The sequence below is a fragment of the Candoia aspera genome, chromosome 1, assembly GCF_035149785.1.
Source record: "Candoia aspera isolate rCanAsp1 chromosome 1, rCanAsp1.hap2, whole genome shotgun sequence".
Classification (NCBI taxonomy): domain Eukaryota; kingdom Metazoa; phylum Chordata; class Lepidosauria; order Squamata; family Boidae; genus Candoia; species Candoia aspera.
Genome location: NC_086153.1, coordinates 106,120,231 through 106,141,077, shown reverse-complemented (window position 1 = coordinate 106,141,077; position 20,847 = coordinate 106,120,231). Strand labels below are relative to the sequence as shown.

Below are 20,847 nucleotides of genomic sequence, written 5' to 3'. Positions count from 1 at the left end.
AAGCCATAACATGATTTAAAACTGCAGATACAGTCTAAGTTTTGCTTGCAACAACCGCATGCAATTTGCAATTCATAACTAACATTTCAGTACAGATTAACTCAACAGTGATATATTTATATAATACTATTGCAAAGAGGTACATTGTGACAAGATTAGCAGCAATTCTTAAAATACTGATTATTTAAGAATCATAGTGTTACCTAAGGCAATTATCTTGCACTCTTTTAACATCTCCTGGAAAAGATCTAAAGGGAAAATAATTGACTTCGCTAATTGTACCCCTGATAATTATAAAATAGGTTTGCATTTCATTACAACTGCAAATTTTCACATCTAATTGTCAACCTTGATAGAAATAGGATAAATGCATCATAAAAAAGCTCTGACAATTAGCTATAAGATCATGATACAATTAATTTTGGACTTATACTACAAAGTAACACTAGATATCTTAGATGTATATTATACTATTTACAGTAATCAATAAATATGTATTTATTCATTCACTGTAGTCTCTCATAACTCGCAATGTTTCTAATGAGTTAACACATTATTTAAATTTATTTATTGTCCTTGTTAACAGATTGCAAAATAGAGGGATGGCAAGCAGTATAGTAAGATTCAAAAGATCAGAAAACTTAATGAAGCAGAACTTTCATGAATTTATCTGCAAGATTTCTCCAAGTGCGGTAAAGAAAGCAGCCTACAGAGTCTTTGATTAACACACAAACATGTTATTGGAATGACAGCAGTCAGACCCTGATTAACAGCCATTTTAAAGACAAAATTCCAGTGTGAGCAATTCAGAATAATGAACAAAAAATAATGAAGATGTATTTAATGCCCCTGTGTGCAAAGAGCAGTGCAGGTTTCTGTCTTTCTAGATCTGTCTGTAATATGTTAAAACCAAATTTTCTTAAGTGGGGAGAGCATGGTATCAATTTTATCTCAAGCAGGTCCCCAACTGAAGACTGAAGTCCTGCAGGGTTATAAATAACAAATGGGAAAGGCAAGCAGGATGCAGAAAAGATGTTGGAGAAGAGAAGCATTAAAAGATAACAAGTGTAACTTTCAGATTCATGACTGACATGTTAAACTGTGTAGCTGAACACTTAAGAACTTGTGTCATCAGATTTATGGTTTTTAAGTACTGGCTTAGGCAGAATACTGAGCTATAAGGAAAAATTCAAGGCATTCAATCTTATGAAAGAATCAAGTTCAGTGTGTATAGGATTGCAGTTGTAGTACTATCTAGAAGGCTTCTTTTAGAAGGAACCTAATCATGACAATAAAGCCCCCTGTAGTAAGTGACTATTTACACAATTCGTTATTCCTTGGCATAGTATGATTTGAACTATGTTACTAATCTTTTTACTGAACTAGAAAGTACACAGTTTAAAAGTTGGTTGCAACTAAGGTGGTTGCAACTAAGGTGGCATATAAACCTAAGTAGTTAAGAAAGTAAGTAAGTAAATAAAATTAATTAGAGTTAGTATACTAGCTGCACCTATATTTTACATGGCAGAAAAAAATAACAGAAAGAGTGTAATGGCTTTTTATAACATACTTGTACAATAAATACAAAACTTAAACAGGTATATTTTACAATACCAAATCAATCTGTCAAGCATTTTACAGTTTATATTCCGACTTTCAAACTTTTAAGACATAAGAGAATGAGCTGATAAATAAACTGACTGGATTCCACTTAGGTTATATAGAAGTTATTTAAGTATTCAGGTGTCAAATGTAGGAACAAAATGATAATATATTTTGGCATAACTTTCAGATCAGGCAGCTTAATTAGTTGAGAAGTCAAGTAATTCTGCTAGGTCACTGTGTATAAGTCTGAATTGTGGAAAGCTAAAAATAATTACATCTCTTTGCCTAGATAGAGTACTTGATAACAGAGTAATGTAACAAAAAGCATTTCTACTTTATTGAGATTTATGGCTATTACTCTCCCTAATTTTAAAAACAGATTTGGTAAAAGAGCCAATTCACACAATATAGGTAGTCTTCACTTAATAACCATTTGTTTAGCAATAGTTTGGACTTACGATGGTGCTAAAACCCGACTTGCAACCAGTCCTCATGCTTACGACCGTCAGTGTCCCTGTGGTCACATGACTGTGATTCGGTCACTTGGCAACCAGTTTGCATTTACAACTATTGCTGTGTCCCGTGGTCACATGACCGCCATTTTTGACCTTCCCAACTGGCTTCTAGAAAGCAAAATTAATGAGGGAACTGCATGATTTGCTTAACGACCACATGATTCTCTTGACAACCATGTGATTTGCTTAATGACTGCGATGATTCACTTAACAGCCACTGCAAAAATGGCCGTAAAATCAGGACAGGTTCACTTAATGACCACATAACTTAGTGACTGAAATTCCAGTCCCAACTGTGGTCATTAAGCGAGGACTAACTGTACACGTTTGATTCATGGGGTTGGCTCGCACCTTAGAGCCCCTTCCACCCGATCAGAATTTTTTTAACCTCTTGGATTTTATACTTATTTATATTGTATTTTATATTTGTAAATTGTTTTTATAGGATCTTAATTGTTTATTCTTATAGTTTTAATTTTATTGTAAACTGCCCAGAGTCCCTCTTTTGAGGGAGATGGGCGGTAGCAAAATTTGAATAAATAAATAAATAAAATATCTGCAAAGAGTATGTTTATAGCCTATAACTTGGGTATGTTAAATAAAACAGACAGTATGGCCTGTGATTCCTGTGACCGTTCTTGTTATAAAAATCCTATCCTACTAATGAATATTTGCTGCCAGCCTATCAGCGTTCACTTGTTCCACATGTTTACATTTTTTTCATGTGAAAAGATGCTCAAGAATGAATCAAAATGGCTATATTCATTTACTTTAATTCATTATTTCTACTTACAGCAGGATAGATCTTTGCACTAATCTCACCTATGATACTTTAGGGATCAGTATGAGAAAGAATTTTATAGTACACAATTTATATATTTATATAAATATATATTTATTGATTTATAGATCTGACATAGCTGACACTTGATACTTAGTAAAAATTTCAGATGGGGGGAAGCATGTACAATTTCAAGTGACATCTAATGCCCCAAAGGACAAAGATTTCTAACAAAATAAGCTCACAAAAGCAGCAGCAGCACAGCAGCTTTCTGAAATTAAACACATAAAATACTCTAATTTAAAACAACAGAAATCACATTACCTTAGTATTTTGCAGCTGAGCAAGGCTTGTGCAGGCGTTTGCTAGAAGAAAATCACCACTCAGGACAGCCATTTTATTTCCAAACTGCATGTCTTTCAATGCTCCATCTGAGGATGTCAGTTCACCAATATTTACTATTCCACGATGCACAAGGAAAGCTGTGTGGATCAACTCTGTGATCTCTGCAAGAGCTCGTTGGCTTTAAAGTAAAGATCAGATGTAGTTCAATTAGTTGCAGAACCACTTTATGATTCACAAGTATTGTAAAAAAAAACAAAAACCTTTGAGCAGAACTAGATATTTATCAGTGCAAATGTAATATTCACTTGGTTTGGACCTATCTTGCCCACCTGCCACCTTTGATTACATTTCTTTTTATCTGAAGTAGAATCTCTATTTCTTGAAAAACTTGAAACAGAAAATGGTGTTAAAATGTAGACCCTTCCTCCATTCTTCAAATATGGGCTGACAATTTTTAACACATCAGCAATTATTAAGGAAAAACTAAGGAAATAAATTTACCAAATTAAAACCATTGCATGTGCATAACATCATTTTGCATCGTATCTCAGTAGCAGTAGTTTTGATTCAATAGCTAGGGGTAGAATTGCCATATATCAAATTATGGAGGTACATATGGTGGTATGTGACAGAAACATTCTGGTCAATGTTACACTCTGTTGTCTTCCAGAATGAGATAGAAATACAAGCCATCTATATTCTAGAACAGAAAACTGCATTCTGCTATAACCCAGGATCTAAGGAAGGGTTAATATATTCTACTGTTGATGGGGATGAGGGGGAGAAGAGAGAGACTAACAAGGCATCCTGATGTTCCGGCTGTCATTGTCAGGGCAGTCCTCCCAGGAAAATGCCTGTATCAATTCAACTTATCAGATGGACAGCTGATCAACATTAAACAGATCTGTCGTGGGCAGACTGAGCTGAATACCTGCCATGAATAGCAATGAGAGCCCTCTGGTCTCAATGACTGAGATCTGCCATTTCTGACTTCTGCAGATCCAAGGGCATATGGGGATCTCTAGTGATGAGGACATAAAGCTGCAGCTTCCTCAACGGATAGCTCGTTTTTCCTGTCAAAGGTACACATTAATACCCTGAGAAGAACAGGCTCTTTTTTCTGACCTGCAACACCACCCTTAGTTATTGAACCCAAACTACTACTGTTCTTTTTCTTCCCCTGTTAAGTTTTTAATGAAGAAAACAAAAAACTCTCTGTACAGTTCATCATACAAAGCTTCAACAAACCTATCAATGTAATATTTTCCAAGTCTCCCTTTCCATTTTACCCTTCCTTCCTGTTTACTCTCCAAATAGTACCTATAACATTTAGCTAACCGCATTAGAATTACTCTTCAGGTTCCCTTATTTTTAATTGAAATAGCATTCAATTCTGGTGAAGTCTGAAATTACTAAATAACTCTAGGCAATTTCCAAGGATTTGGAGATCTCCTAGAGAACATCAGAACAGTGGATTTTTTTTTCCAGCAGTTCAATTCAGATTAATGTTTTAAGGGAAACATTTTCCATATAAATCCTGGAGCATTCAAATAATTATTATCTACCTTCAAAGAAATTATAAAACAATGGCTTTTAAAATCACAAATGTTAAAGTATGATACAGACATATAGACTGAGGGGGAGGGGTTATTCATTTATTTAATCAATCAAGCTAAGAATATGGCATTTATAGAACTTTCAAATGCACAACTTGCAGACCAATTCTATGGAAATTGTTTAGAAAAATAATTGCAAGGAACTCCTCTTTCTCAACCCCAGTTGCCCACGGATTGGAGAGCTGAAGGCATAGACACCCAATACAAGACACAATGACATCACAAGCATCATGGTATCATTATGCAAATGATACAAATTAGATAATGTCATTTGTATCATGGGGGGGGAGTGTACTCTCTGCCTCTTTGGGAAGGTATAATAGCAAGGGAAAAGCCCAAGCAAAGCAGCAGCTGTAGGGTACTATAGTACATGGAATTTGCTCTTTTCCTCTCCCTTCCATATCTCTGTTCTATAATGTTTTCAGGTTTACAACTCTGGAAGTTGATTGTAAAACAGAAGAAAAAATAGTTTATAAAAAACAGGAATAAAATGTTTAATCTAAGACAAGGTTTACTGAGTTCATTAAGGTATTCTTAATTAATACATGAATGCAGCACTACAATCTCATCGAATTATCTCTTCACAAATAAATCAATGAAGATAATCACAGAGAAAATATTGTGGAAGTTATCACATGGCACAAAAAAGTAACACTAAAGAAGAAAAAACTAAAAAAATATTGCCTAAACCAAGAGTCTTACACTATGGTCATCTGATTGACAAAGTGGGGGCTATTACCCTATCTTTCTTTCAATATCCAATCGTGGAACATACTTAAAGGGGGAAAAGAGAGAGAGGGCAGTGATCCTTTTCTTTGCCACTGAACAGCCAAGCTCTTTCCACAAATTTTTAGAACAGAGCTACTAATTAAATGACTTTTAGGTACCCTTTTGCCCCTTGCTCTTATTTCATTTCAAAATTAATGTGTCAGATACTTCCAGCAGCTTTACCCTTATGTCTATTCCAGTGTAGAATAAACAATTCCATACCAGTCACCATCAAATTATATATATGATTCCTGAACATTAATTGCACAGGCAACCACCTTAGTAAAATAACTTTTGCCTGGTACCCTACTATACAATGAATCTGTATTAGTCTTTGTACACAGAGAGTGCCAAAAATAGTGTGTTGAAGGAACATGACAAGAAGATTTAAACACAAACAAAAACACAGCTAACTTTCTGCATTTAAAATCAAACTATTAGCTTCTATTATCTCATAGTCATTATTTAAAATTAACTGATCATTATTTTGACATTTAAAAAGCTGCAATTAGCTCACAGAGGACTATAGCATCAGGAATTGCCTGAATATCTTCACCTTGTTCATCTTGTTTGCACAAGCCAAGTTTAAGAGATTTTAATCCCAGTTTTTATGTTTTACCAGCTGAGCAAAGAACAACTGATAAGAAATAAAACACCCTTGACAATTCTGCCTGTATGTGTATTCTGAATATCTAAAATGGAACAGAGGGAAAAAAGAAAGTTCTCCTTGCCTATCCCAGCTTAAATCCCATCTTTGGAAAAAGGCAGGAACTGTAAATATTTCCAGAATATCTAGAGTCACCATCTAGCTTCCAGGCCCCCAAATCTATGACAAACAGTTCCTGGTTAAAATGGAAGAGTAACTATGGTCCACTGTCACTTTCTTGCCTGTTTGGCTCACTTGCACTATGGAAGACGGAAAATGAGAACTTAACAGAATGAGGTCTTCTGCTACGTGATGTACCATTTTGAGAAAAAGATCCAAAGATTTTCCTTTGACCATTGAGCATTCAGCTTCAATTAAAAATATGCTTTAATTCTTGGGTTTATCCAAACAATAAAGAATTTGTGGCATATACTTCTACCATTAGATAAGGAAACATACACTCATGTATGAAAACTATGGCTATACATAAATACTGAAAGGCAAAAGGAAAGGAACCACTTTAAAAATGCAGCCCGTAATAATCTGTCACTGACAGATATTTGCATTCTCTCAATATTCATTCTTCTCTTCCATTTGAAGAGCCTTGTCCTGTGTCAGTGCCCGGTTATGTAGTAATCAATGGGCATTGAGAACAGCCATGATCAAACCTTATGGATACGTCAGCATGCATTCTGGAAACCTCATTATAGTATAACAAAATGTATAACAACCACTGTAATGCAGCAATATGAATAAAACAATAAATAATTAAAAAATAAATTGAGACTAACAACTTTATAATTTTTTCAAATATTGGATGCCTACATATGCCTGTTTTTAAAAAGCAGTCTTATGCATAAAATTAAAATCTTATTTTATTGAAACAGATATGTAGGGATCTAATCCAGCTCCCCTGAGTTTGGGTTTTCCTGCTTCAGATGTCCCCTCTGCCAACTCGTCTCCCACACAAACAGAATTATGCGCATAACCATAGCATATTCTGTGTGCTGTATATATTCAAAATACAGTATTTACAAACTAATGTAAACACTACTGAAGGTGGAAGAGCTACAATGTTTATGTTATTTGTGTTCATTATTCAAATAATTATGTTAATGTCGTATGTATTAGACTTTAGTTATATGAAAAAGGTAACTTATTTTCTGAAGCATGTCTTTTTCTCCCAGAACATTCCACTTCCCCCTTAAGTGGGCCAGGTGGCATCTAAACATCAAAAACTACTTCAGGTCCAGCAGACTCACAGTAATGAGCAAGGAACCCCTGAAGCAACCCCTGGAACATTCTGTTTAGCTTATTCCAAGTAGGGAGAGGGGGAACAAAATATTCCACACATGACCTACAGGTAGACAACTTATGACCACAATTGGGACAGGAACTTCTGCCGCTAAGCAAGGCAGTTGTTAAGTGAGTTATGCCCAATTTTACAACCTTTTTGCTGCGGTTGTTAAGTGAATCACATGGCCGTTAAGCAAATCTGGCTTCCCCCATTGACTCTGCTTGTTGGAAGCTGGCTGGGAAGGTCGCAAATGGCAATCATGTGACCCTGGGACACTGCAACCCTCATAAATAAATGCCGGTTTCCAAGCGCCTGAATTTGGATCACGTGACCATAGGGATGCTGTGGTGGTCATAAGTGCAAGGACCAGCCACAACTCACTTTTTTCAGTGCCATCATAACTTCGGTCTCTAACAAATGGTTTTAAGTCGAAGACTATTTCATTCTGGATATTTCTATCAGTTGCATTCTCAAGTGGGTCTTCTTAAAAAAGCATTACTCAGTATTTCCACTAGACTGTATCAGGCTTGGATCAACTGTCATTTTGTTCCTCTCCCCAGAAATTAGCTCCAATTGCAATTCCACTGGAACGCTGTGCAATCATTATGTAAATACTAGTTGTTCAATTTGCTTGGTTTCCTTTTCCCTCCCCATCCTTTTTCCTTCTGCACTGTGACTATTAATTGTATCTTCTACAGATGTGAAGCAGACATGTACTGTATAAAAATATCTAGAAAGTTTAAAAGGAGTAGGTGCTTACATGAAGTCTAAATAACATTGAACTAATGTAATAAAGTAACATAAAATTGATTTCTTCATTAGCGGCCCAACTTATTTCACAAGAACTCCAGATCCTGGTACACTATTAGAACAGGCAAGGACTTTTCAGCTCATCAGATGGGTGGTTACTGTGAATCCAAATACTACTATATATATATATATATAGATAGATAGATAGATAGACAGACAAGATTTGAGATTTAATTGTTATTTAAAAGGTATATAATCAAATAATGTAGCTCCCAATGGAAGTAATACATCATTGTAAAAAGGAGATCAAAAACTCATTTAGGCAAAATGTTTAAGATTCCTTTGTTTATTAAAAAACTTTTTAAAGTTAAAGCCAGATTTTATTGCAAATTACATGAAAATAATTCACACTTATTAAAATTTATTTCCACATAACCATTCTAATTCAACAAAGATGGCTCTCATTCAATTACTTTTTAAATTTTCTTCCTTTTTTAGGCATGGGGACCTTCAAGTCAGTCTTGACTCTTGGCCACTGCCTGCAGTTTTCTTGATAAGAGTTTCAAAAGTGGTTTGCTACTGCCTCCTTCCTAGGGCTGAGAAAGAAAGTGACTGGTCCAGAGTCACTCAACTTGCTTCATGCCTAAGGAGGGACTAGAGCTCACAGTCTCCTGGTTTCTAGCCTGGAGCCTTAACCATCACACCAGTACGGCCCTCTCATTCACATTATATGTGTAGATTTTAGGTAAGGGACTGAACAAAATATATCAGAATATATCAGACCAACTTTTAGGAAGTTCACAGCATGAACAGAAGAAGAATCATGCTTTCTGTATTACTATTTCCCAAGAAGCTAGTATTTAAGGAATACTGCTGTGATTTAGAAAGTAGTAAATAGTAATTAAGTCTAGCAGCCATGATAAACTCAATCTTCCATTAATTTCTCCAGTCCCCTTTTAAAATTGTCTAAGCTGGTGGCCATCTCCGTATCTAATAGCAATGAATTCCATAGCACAACTAAATGTTGTATAAAGAAGTACTGCCTTTTATTTATTCTGAATGTTCCATTTAGTTCTAATGGCTGAAAACATTATTTCTAGACTTTCCATATCATGCATGATTTTATATAGTTCTGCTCCTCTATTACCCACCTTTGTTTCAAATTTAAAAAGTCCCTTTTTTCTTGAAGGGAAGTTGCTCTAACCTCCTACTTCTCATATTGACAGCCTTTTTTGGTCTGCACCTTCTTCAGTTCTGCAGTATCTTTTTTTTTTTAAGGTATGGTGACCAGAAGCATACACAGTAATCCAAGTGCAGTCTCACTACTGATTGAAAACATGGATGATTTCTGTCCTTTGCTTTCTGTAACATTCTCATTGAAGATACACTTGTTGAGGTTTTCCTACTATTAAGCTGCTATTGTACTTAATCATTTTGGCCGGGTGAAAAGGTTGCAATTGATTGTCTCCTCTCACATGCTTCATGCAAATCACCTGGGGGGAGGAGGAAACCTGCCCGGACTTGTTTCTCACTTCCTCTTTTTTTCTCTGCCGGCAATGTAGCCAAGCAAGGCTTGCTCAAAGGGAGCTAAGTCCTTTAAAATATGTTTTGCTTTTGTTTTTGCTTTCTGTAAATAAATTATTTTTATAGAAATGCTTGGTGTGTGACTTTTTTGACCTCTCCTGGGCTAAAGGCTTTCCCAGCATCTGCCAACAACACTGCCATCCATATTCAGGTGCAATTAGTTACTTAATAAACTTTTACAAGTGCAAACAGCTGAACTGGGGAATTTGTATCACATCAGTGTCTTTTTAATTAATAAAGGAAACTGCTAGGTATTTTTACTATATTTAATGCAAGGTCTATTAGATAAAGTAACTTAACAAGTAAAATTAGTAATAGAAAAGCAAGACTAGTTAACCAGAAAGTCTTCAGCCTTTTCGCAAACAAAGTTCCACTGAGCGGATTCCCACTTGTGCAAAAGACTTCCCCTTCCTTCTTTCTGCCTGCAAACTTCCACACCTGGTTCAGAAAGTACTACAAAGGATGGACAGACTTGCTGTCTTAATTATATCTGCTGCACTGATAGACGCAGTTGTATATCCATCTAGAAAAGAACATATGAAAATGAAACAAATGTATGAAATAAAACCGAGATTGTGGTGCCTGGAATTACGATAGACATGAGAATATGTATATGTCTGATGGAGAAAACTATACTCTAGTATCAAGCCAGCTACCTGCAAACAGATGGCTACAAGGAAAGAGGGGAAAGCCCTAATCCAGCATGGTCAAGGTAATGCAGCACAGATGGTTAGCAGAGGTGCCTCTAAATACTACCAGCATCACCTGTTCGGGCTAGATCTGTTCCAAGCATACGTTCCCAAAATGCAATCCTCACTTTCAGAACTGACAGATCAGACCGTCTGTTCTTGGGGAGAGATGGGATGGATCTGTGTGGGTGGATCCCTATAGGTGGCTCTTAGTTGTGTAGGTGGCCTTTATCTGTGCACATGGATATTGGACTGGGACCTGATGTAGACCTTCATTCTATTTCTCATGACGTGTAGCAAGTCTGACAGTCTGTAATTCTCTTGTTAAATTTCCCTATATTCAAGTCCTAACCAGGCAAGTCACATTTATTAAAAACAGCATGTCAAATAGTTCACAATTAGACTATATCAACACATACTATGCCAGATGGTAATGAGCCATATATAAGGACCTATCCATCCAAAATAATCATAGTTTTCTACAGCATTGTTGAAGAGCTTACGGTTTATTACACAACGCTCATTAGACATACACTGCCAGCATTAGCCATTTTTTCTTCATTTGTATCTCATTTAAGATTCTACTTTCACAAGCAAATTCAAATTAGTACACAAGGTTAAAGCCATTATGATCAGGAATAAAATTATCCTGCACTTTTACGATATATCAATAGTGGATCAAAGGTCTCTTACATATTTTAAAGAATTATTCAACAGAGTTTTAAGTAGGACAATAGGAATATACTTACAAAGTATAGTTTTTGATACCTTAAAAAGGAGTTAGTAGTCAGATTGTTCTAAATAAATGTACTTTAACTAGCAAAAACTCAAAATAGTTGCTTTTCTTTTTCACTAAGTGTTATTGTTTGAATATAATCCACAGAAAACTAAACAGTGAAATTTAATCCAGATAAGACAGGTCTACTATTTGGGGGTGGCAAGAGGTGATCTGAGTTCTATATAGCTGTCCTGGATGGGAGCTTATTTTTCCATGAAAGAATTGTAGCTTCGGGTGCTGTTGACTTTGGTACCCCTGCTCTATGTTGGTGTTGCCACTACTACAGGTGGCATACATAGTGCTTTGATTATTTTTTACTAGTTTAAAGGGTCATCCACCTGTGCCAGGGTCACAATCATTCATATCAGGGCAGCACCTTCCAAGACAGACTACCGTAAAACAATCTATGCAGGTCTTTGAAAAATTTGCAAATATTATAATTGACTTAAATATGGGAGAGAGTCTTCTAACTGGGACTTGCCACACACTGTTGATACTATACCAGCTTTATTGGTTACCAGTTTGCTTACAGGCATACACTAAAGCTCAGGTGTTCAGCATGTTTGGGGGCAGAATTATCTGTAAGACCATCTCATCCCATATTATGCCTCCAGTTAACAGTATAAAATAAAAGTATAAGCTTAAAACCAAGGATCATTTTCATTACACCTTTATGTCCAAAAGTGACATTCTAGGGACAAAAAGTGCTTTTTGAAACAAAGATAAATATACTAACTTTTGTTGCAAACATTCAACCACCAGTTAAGCAAACTAAACTACACATTTTAAAGTTTCATGATCTAAATTTAGTATTCACATTTATTTTGAGTTAGGTATGGATGTTGAACTTCCTTTAGAAATGCAACAAATACATACTACTAAACAAAGAATCAAGTAAGAATACAAGTAAGAAAACATCAAAACACAATGAAGACACTTCTGGCACCATAAAGATGAATTAATGTTTATGGCATATGCTTTCAGACTGGCCTTAATCTTTAAAATAGTATAATACTTAGTTTTGCTGAAATTGACCCACACCACTATTCTGGGGAGAAATTTCAGCTGAATGAAATTGCAACTTTCATTCAACTGACCATACATACATGTACTATATATGGTATGGTTATTAATATCTTCTTTATCCATCTGGAAATTTCTTTTGTCCATAATGCAATGTGCTGCTTAGAATGTGTAATTCATGAAATTGCAAACTACCAAAAAAAAGTCAGTGTGACATGTTATATGTGTTGCATTGTGATACTGCATTCCTTGGATCAGCTTTGACAAAGGAATACTTGGATAAAAAGAAAGTGCTCATACAGTATTTAAGAGAATCAAGAGCTTCCTTTGTATGCAAAAAAAGCTTTCATTAGAATATTGTCTTTTAAGAACAACTTACTATATCAGTCTCATGTATTTTCACAGCTGGAGTCTTAAAAGGCTCCAGTTTTTATTTATTTTATTATGAATGCTTTTACGCCACTTCAATGATCTAACTCTAAATGGCCTACAGCACAACATATCACACAGTATGATACAATAATTCAAAAATTATCAACATTATCAAATAATACTAATAATTTTGAGTAGAGCTGCGATATCTAAGCTGCAATATTCCCCAGGACTGCTAAATAGCAGAAAAGAAATAACAGGGAAACCAACTTTTTGCTGCCATCTAGTGATCGTTTAGATTTTTTCAGTCCAGACATAGTAGCCCTAATCTTGAGAACAGTAACAGAAGCATCACTGGTCCAAGTAGGGAACATTCTTCAAAGCTTAAGTAAGGACACTCTCACTGAATGTCAGGGGCTCCTGGGAACCAATTGCCAGAAGTACGAACAGCTGCTGCCACAGTTTGCCATTCTGCAAACTGCTACTATTTGCAAACTGGTGAAAGAGGTTAATCTGGGAATCCATAATTTAGCACCAGAAAATGCCTAGCTTATAATGATTTTAAAAGGTATTTTAATTTTAAGCAAAGGTTAAAAAGGATACTGGCTTGCCACAGAGCAAAGCATGCTCCTCATCTTTATTTTCAAAAATATCCTTGGATTTCACGTAGGCCAATAGGCATAGTTAGAAAGTAAAACTTGTGAGTGGCTGCAGTCTACCACTTTATTTATTTTATTTATTTTTCAAATTTCTATTACCACCCATCTCTCCCAAAAGGGGGACTCTGGGCGGTTTACAATAAAATCAAAACTAAAAGCATATAAATTACAATACAATATATAAAGATAAAATAGACATAAAATCCAAGAGATGAAGATTTGTTTAAAATAAAAATTTATTCAAAATGGTATAATAAATTATATTTTATTTATTTTATATATTTTGGCACTTTGTTTGTAGATGGGGCAACCTGAACCAAAAAAAAGGGAGTTGATAACAAGTAGCAGGTAAGGCTTGAGAAGATAGTATCAAGAAATTGTGCAAGTCTGCATTCCGATAAACGGGAGTTTTACAATGGGCACACCTACTGTGGCAGCCATTTTCTGAATGGACAAGCCCCCCCTTTCCATGGCAGCTATTTTCTTTGAATATCTAGGATAGGCTATCAACAGGTCAAATGTACCCACTGCCCCCCAATAGTGGGGTGTGACCCCTGTGATAATCAGGGACCAACTTTGTGGCAGAATGCTGGAAAGCGTTTGGCCCGAGAGATCAGAAAAATCACACACCAGGCATTTCTATAAAAATAAATGTATTTACAGAAAGCACAAAAACGTATTTTACAAGCTGTGCATTCACACGCACTGAGAGAGCACGGAGATGAGAGGCTGCATGTAGAAAGGAAACAGAAACTAAAACAAATCCAGGCAGGGTTCCTCCCCCAGGCAATGCAGCTTTTAGCACCCAGATTGAGGACAATTAAGTTCGACCTCTTCACCCTGCCAATACTTAAGGAAGTACTCAATTACCACGGTAACATTAATTTCGGTAGCAGAAAACAATATACGAACAAACTTTTCCAAAGAACAAGTTTAACAAATTAATCGAAAGCTGACCCAAACAAAAGTTACAATAAAGGGAACGTGCTTAAAACAAAATGAATGCCATCATCACATGAGTAGGCATCAGACCTGTGTATGGTGAATTCATTAGCCTTGGCAGTCCAAACTTGACAGTTCTTTGCATCGCTGTTCCTCATAATGAAAAAAAAAGAGAGAGAGACAACTAGCGATTGCATTCATAAGTATTTGGAAATCAGATTGTAACCTTGCAGAGTTTATTCTTTTTGTGTGTGAGATATTTGTTTGTGTGGTTTCTTTGGAGGGAAGGCATTCTGCTTTAGGCTCAAGCTTAAACAACTCAGTTAAGTTTATATGCAATGACTGTAAGACAAACTGAATGAAAGTAAACAGATTCCCATTAATATGCATTGCCAATTATGTACAGACACTACCAAGCCTCTGAACAGATGCTCATCTGTCCAAGTGTTTCCCAGAAATATTTCCACACAGCTTTTAAAATACATAACTATATCTACGTAACTGAAAAGTGATAATACCAATGAATTCAGTTCTAACAATGCATGAGCAGAAATACATTTTCAAATTTAAGTGGCAGTTGTTTCAAAATATTTGTTTCATTCCTCAAATCAAGCAAGATGAAACAGCTAAGCATCCCAAGAGTCAAACACATGATAAAAACAGGGTAATAAAAATTTCCCTTATTCACATGAGGGAAGAATTTATTATTGCAACACGCTAGCAGAGTTCAGCCAATCTTGCTGCTTGACTTCAAAACTATGAAACAAACGCTCAGAGGGAGAAAATACTGCATCACAAATGATCCTGGTATAGTTATTAATACATTTCTTTCTTAAATGTGCATGTACGTGCAAATCCTGTGCCATAGAGTAAACTTTAAAAAAAAAATTCCATGTTTTCTGAATGAATTGCACAATCACACTGGTCACTTTCTAATAAGTGTCAAACAAGCTCCTTTATTCCAATTGTTTATAGAGACTTTTCACTGCATTTCTAAGAGATACACGTTGCAGTATAAATCTTTAAAATGTTAATTGACTCCATTGTTCAAAACCACAAAAAGAAAAAGAAAAAAACAGATCAGGGAGATTCTTCTTCAACAGTCTAAGCCTATCCACCATGTTTATTTTTTAAAAAAACTGTAAATTTTAATATCTCAAACAGGCATGATGGATCCTTGCCAGTTCTAAGCACCAACAGGAGTGTTTATCAGAGAGAACGCTTCGGTGGTTACAGCTTTGAGAACAAGCATTCGTTAAAGGCAGATCCTGAAAGTATGCAGTAAACAATGAACTACAGAAATATCAACAGTACCCCACACTTTCTTCAAGACATTTAAGGATGTTTTGTCTTCAAACCCATTCCTTTAGGCAGGGGTTTTACTTTACAGAAGATAATTTCCTTTATTCCTGGCAAACTATAATCCTGAAGCAGATGAGTCTTGTAATATAAATGTGCTGATATTAAATAGTTAAAGGAGCCAGCAAGCGGCCTATGAGCTCCTGGCCGCATCTCTAATCAGCAGCAGGGTAGGATAAAAACCCTTTCTGAGCAATGAAATGGCTGCTGTCTTCAGGACAAGGACATGTTAATCAGACGCATCTTGAAATATTCATGGCAGCTAATTCCTATTGAGAGCCAGTGTGGTGTAGTGGTTAAGGCATCAGGCTAGAAACCGGGAGACTGGGAGTTCTAGTCCCATCTTAGGTACAGAGCCAGCTGGGGGACCTTGGGCCAGTCACTCTCTCTCAGCCCTAGGAAGCAGGCAAGGGCAAACCACTTCCAAAAAATCTTTAAAAACTGCAGGGACTAGTTCAGGCAGTTGCCAGGAGTCTTTAAAAGACTTTTAAAGTTGGGAAGCATACAGGTAGTCCTTACTTACTCATTTGTTCAGCAACCATTTGAACTTACAACAGCACTGAAAAAGGAGACTTATGACTGGTCCTCAAAGTTCTGGGCTTCACAGCCCTCCCGTGGTCACGTGTTCATGATCTGGGCTCTTGGCAACAGGCTCACACTTGGCAACCAGCTCACACTCACCCAACCATTGTAGCGTCCCACAGTCTTGTGTTTGCCATTTGCAACCTTCCCTTCCACCTTCCCACAAACAAAGTCAATGGGAAAGCTGGTAGGGAAGGTTGCAAGTTGCTCTGGTAAGTCCTATCAAGAGCCAGTTTGATGTTGTGGTTAAGGCATCAGGCTAGAAACTGGGAGACCAGGAGTTCTAGTCCCACCTTAGGTACAGAGCCAGCTGGGGGGCCTTGGCCAGTCACTCTCTCTCAGCCCTAAGAAGCAGGCAAGGGCAAACCACTTCCGAAAAATCTTTAAAAAACTGCAGGGACTAGTTCAGGCAGTTGCCAGGAGTCAACACTGACCCAAAGGCACAAACACAAATCCTGTTAGTCGGACATTCTGCCAGTTTTGGGGGCTCAGATTGTTCAACAACAGCTACAAACAATCATTTATTGTATAATTTCAATTTCTAAGGCTGCCCACTCCCTAAAACAAATCATCATCATCATCATCATCATCATCGGTTCAAGGGAGCTTTTATCAGGAATAGTGCTAGGATTAAAAAGGTAATTTTTATTGTACTGAAGTTTTGTCTTATTGGAAACATCTGACAGGAACAGATCTACAAAATTATTAATAATTCCAAAATGCCATCTACAATGTAGGTAAGGAAACTTCAAGAAGGACTGAGTCCTCCCTCCCTCCTCTGCACCCAGCATAAAATGAAGTAGGCTTCCTCCAAAGGGAACCCCTCCTTTCCTCCATGCTCAGCACAAAACTACAGCTGGATGGATAAAGCCTAACAGTCCAGTGATTGACTGACTGATTGACTGATTTAGATTGAGTAATAACTTTTGCTGGGCACATTTAATTAAATGGCAAATTAAGATTTAAAAATTATACTTTTCTATTGGGACTTTCACTTCAGTATGCTGGCATATTTTGTTTAATACTAAATAGAGGGAGGTGAAGAATCACATTCTTACCAGCCCAGAAATTCTCCATCGCTAGTGCCAGACAGGGTAGCATTTCCCCATTCGTGACTGGTGCGCAACTTGGGGGGTTTCCTGAACGCATAGCTCCAGCTTGAAGAGCAGGTGACAGATGTGGCCAGGAGAGCCTTTGCTCTGATTCATCTAGTGTGCCAGCTGCACATGTCCATGGACTGGAGGGCCCTCTGGATAGTCACTCATGCCCTAGTCACCTCATGAGTGGACTATGGCAATGTGCTCTACAGAAGCTGCAGCTAATCCAGAATGTGGTAGTGCAGTCTAGCACTACTGCTCTGCAAGCCGCACTTAGCTTCCAAGTGCAATTCAAGGTGCTGGATCTCACTGATAAAGCCTTCTATGGCATAAGGCCTGGTTATCTGAGGGACTGCTGATCTGTGATAGTTTCTGTCCACCATGTACAATCAGATACAGTGGGCATGATCTGGGTCCCTTCGATCAAAGAATGTCATTTAACAGAATCCAGGAAGTAGGCCTTCTCTGTCATAATACCTGCCCTTTGGAACAGCATCCCCCAGACAGACATACAGGTAGTCCTCAGTTAACTATGGTAATTGGGACAGGGATTTCCATCACTAAACAATGTGGTCGTAAAGCACGACATTACATGACCACATCACTTGGTGACAGCAATCTTGGCACTCTCCATTGTCATAATTAAGTCAGGATTGCAGGTCATTAACCAAGTCCCAGGCACACTAAGGTGCGGCGTGAGCATGACAGGGCCGGGAATGGCTGTTGCTGGGTTGGGGAGGGTGTGTGAGTGAACCGTGAGCACAGCGTGGCTGGGGAAGGAACTGCCTGGACTAGTCCTTGCAGTTTTCTAAAGGTTTATTGGAAGTGGCTTGTCCTTGCCTGCTTCCTAGAGCTGAGAGAGAATGACTGGCCAAAGGACCCCTAACTGGCTCTGTGCCTAAGGTGGGACTAAAACTCCCAGTTTCTAGCCTGATGCCTTAACCACAACATCAAACTGGCTCTCGATAGGACTTACCAGAGCAACTTGCAACCTTCCCTACCAGCTTTCCCATTGACTTTGTTTGTGGGAAGGTGGAAGGGAAGGTTGCAAATGGCAAACACAAGACTGTGGGACGCTACAATGGTTGGGTGAGTGTGAGCTGGTTGCCAAGAGCCCAGATCATGAACACGTGACCACGGGGGGGCTGTGAAGGCCAGAACTTTGAGGACCAGTCATAAGTCTCCTTTTTCAGTGCTGTTGTAAGTTCAAATGGTTGCTGAACAAATGAGTAAGTAAGGACTACCTGTACGCTCCCCAACTTTAAAAGTCTTTAAAAAATCTGGCTTAATCCACAGGCCTTGGGTTTGGGTAGATGGTGAACCTCTTTGGGGATTTTAGAATTTTATATGTTAGCTGAATGTTTTCTTCCAGGAGGCACATTGTTTCTTATCTCCTCATCTTCTCTCCCTTCCTCTTCTCTCCTCTCCCCTTTCCTTTCCTTTCCTTTCCTTTCCTTATATTTTGTTTTATCGGTTTCTATTGCTTTTAATGTTGAATGTGGCCCAGAGCCTTCTGGAGTTGGCCGGCTTTCATAAATAAAATAAATACCTACCTACCTAACCTGCTTCAGTATACTTAATGCAGTGTCCACATAAGTCTGTACTTACAAGCATATGCCTACCATGGTGAGCAAAGGTTTGAGAACCTTTTAAATCTATGTGTAATCCTGCAATACTGTGACCTACAATGTGACCTGATCTTTATTTAAGTCTTCTTTAAAAAATGACATTTCCATGAGTCCCTGATCAAGATCATAACCACTGTACTTTCCAAAGGGAGTCAATCCTTGTCAGTTTTGTAACTCTGGTAAGAACAGCTCATTACTATTTGCAGCAAGCGAAAATTGTTTTAAAACCAGCCCCATTTTGTCTTAATAATATTCTAGTAGGTACGCACTGCACAAGTAACATTTTCACTTATGTCTTTCCAATTAATCTATTCTGTGAGCAGCGGTAAGCACCAAAAACTGCTGAACAGTTTAGGGTTAAACATTTCTGCATTTAGTAATTACTTCTACCTCAGGATATATGTCACTGACAACATATATCTTACTTAAAAGGCAACATTGCTGAGGAGATGGATTAGGCCAACAAAACTGCAAGAAAGAACGTAAGTGGGTCCTAATGTGTAGCAGCAGAGGTTAGAATTCATTGTTATGGCCTGTCATTAACAAATCTAGAAGTCAAAGACCAATTAACAACCCCATAAATATGATATATTACTATAATATATGCAGCTGAGACTAGCCTCATCCTTATGATTCAACTTTCCCTAAAATCAACTTGTTCTTCAGAACTGCAGCAATTTCTTCATAGTTACTTCAGTTCTGCTAAAAATCATTTGTACTTTTACTAATTGCACAGAGCCATCATTTTCCCAATCAATGAACCTGAGAACTATTAAGTGAGCCAAAAATATGAATTCCTAACATACCAAATGAATGAATGCCAACTGACAGCTATTATGGCACTACATTCAGGCTTGAAATACATAACCAAAAATTATATAAAATTCTATTAAAAGCTGGTGATAGAAACACCCACTCATCGTCCAAGCTGAAGCACAACCATATTTGTGAATCCCACTATAGAGCATTTCAGTGAACATTTCCCAAGAATCTTGAGTTTAATTTCTGGCATTTAAGTCTGTCAAAAGACAAAATGAGGAAATGTAGTGATAATAGTTTATGACACTTCAGAAATCAAAGTAAAAATAAAAGAATATGCAGCAGGATTCGTAAGTTAAAAATGTCATTTCCAAATTTTTCAAGTTTTTTTATTTTCATTTGTATAGTCGCAAATTACATTTCTTTCATACAACCCTTGTTCTTACTCAAGCCTTCTAAACTATAGAGATAAAAGTCTTCAAATTCACTAAACTGCAAAGCTGCACCAAATCAAGCAATTTTTGTGAATTTACCAAACAGTACATATAAGCTCAGAACTGAAATTTTCTTGGCTTTAATTTTGAAGTTACCTAACCATGGAATTTTAATCAATTACGCCTTCCCCTCTACCAAATTCTTGAATCACACTTGGCTATTTTACTGTTCCCAATATTGTGACCTCTAATAATAAGACAGTTTTGTAATACCAGCTGATAAAAATCTAGAAATTACTGTTTCAGTGTCAGAACTATGATATCAATGAGGAAGGAGGAATTAAAATGTTACTAGAAGAGATAGCATTACTTCAGAAGTTCATAGTTAAATGTTCATTTACTACTTTGGCCCAGTTTCAAAAAATTATTAAATTGAACCATGTAAAAAAGTTACTTGGACATACATTCATATGCTGCCCATCTCACTGTGTAAATGACTCTAGGCAACTTACAAATAAAAAGAGAATAAAAAATCTTACAAAAATATACAAAGTGTGTACTGACATTTTGTGTGTACTGAAACTGGTAAGGTGCATGTATTATTTATATATTAGATGC

General features: G+C 37.0%; 1 protein-coding gene across 1 annotated transcript in view; it reads right to left on the bottom strand.

Moving 5' to 3' along the window:
• PDSS2 (decaprenyl diphosphate synthase subunit 2) overlaps positions 1-20,847 on the bottom strand; it is a 90,975-nt gene that overhangs the window by 54,425 nt on the left and 15,703 nt on the right. Inside the window, exon 3 of the mRNA XM_063311479.1 lies at positions 3,226-3,424. Coding sequence (XP_063167549.1) covers positions 3,226-3,424 — 199 coding nt within the window. The remainder of the gene's footprint in view (positions 1-3,225; positions 3,425-20,847) is intronic.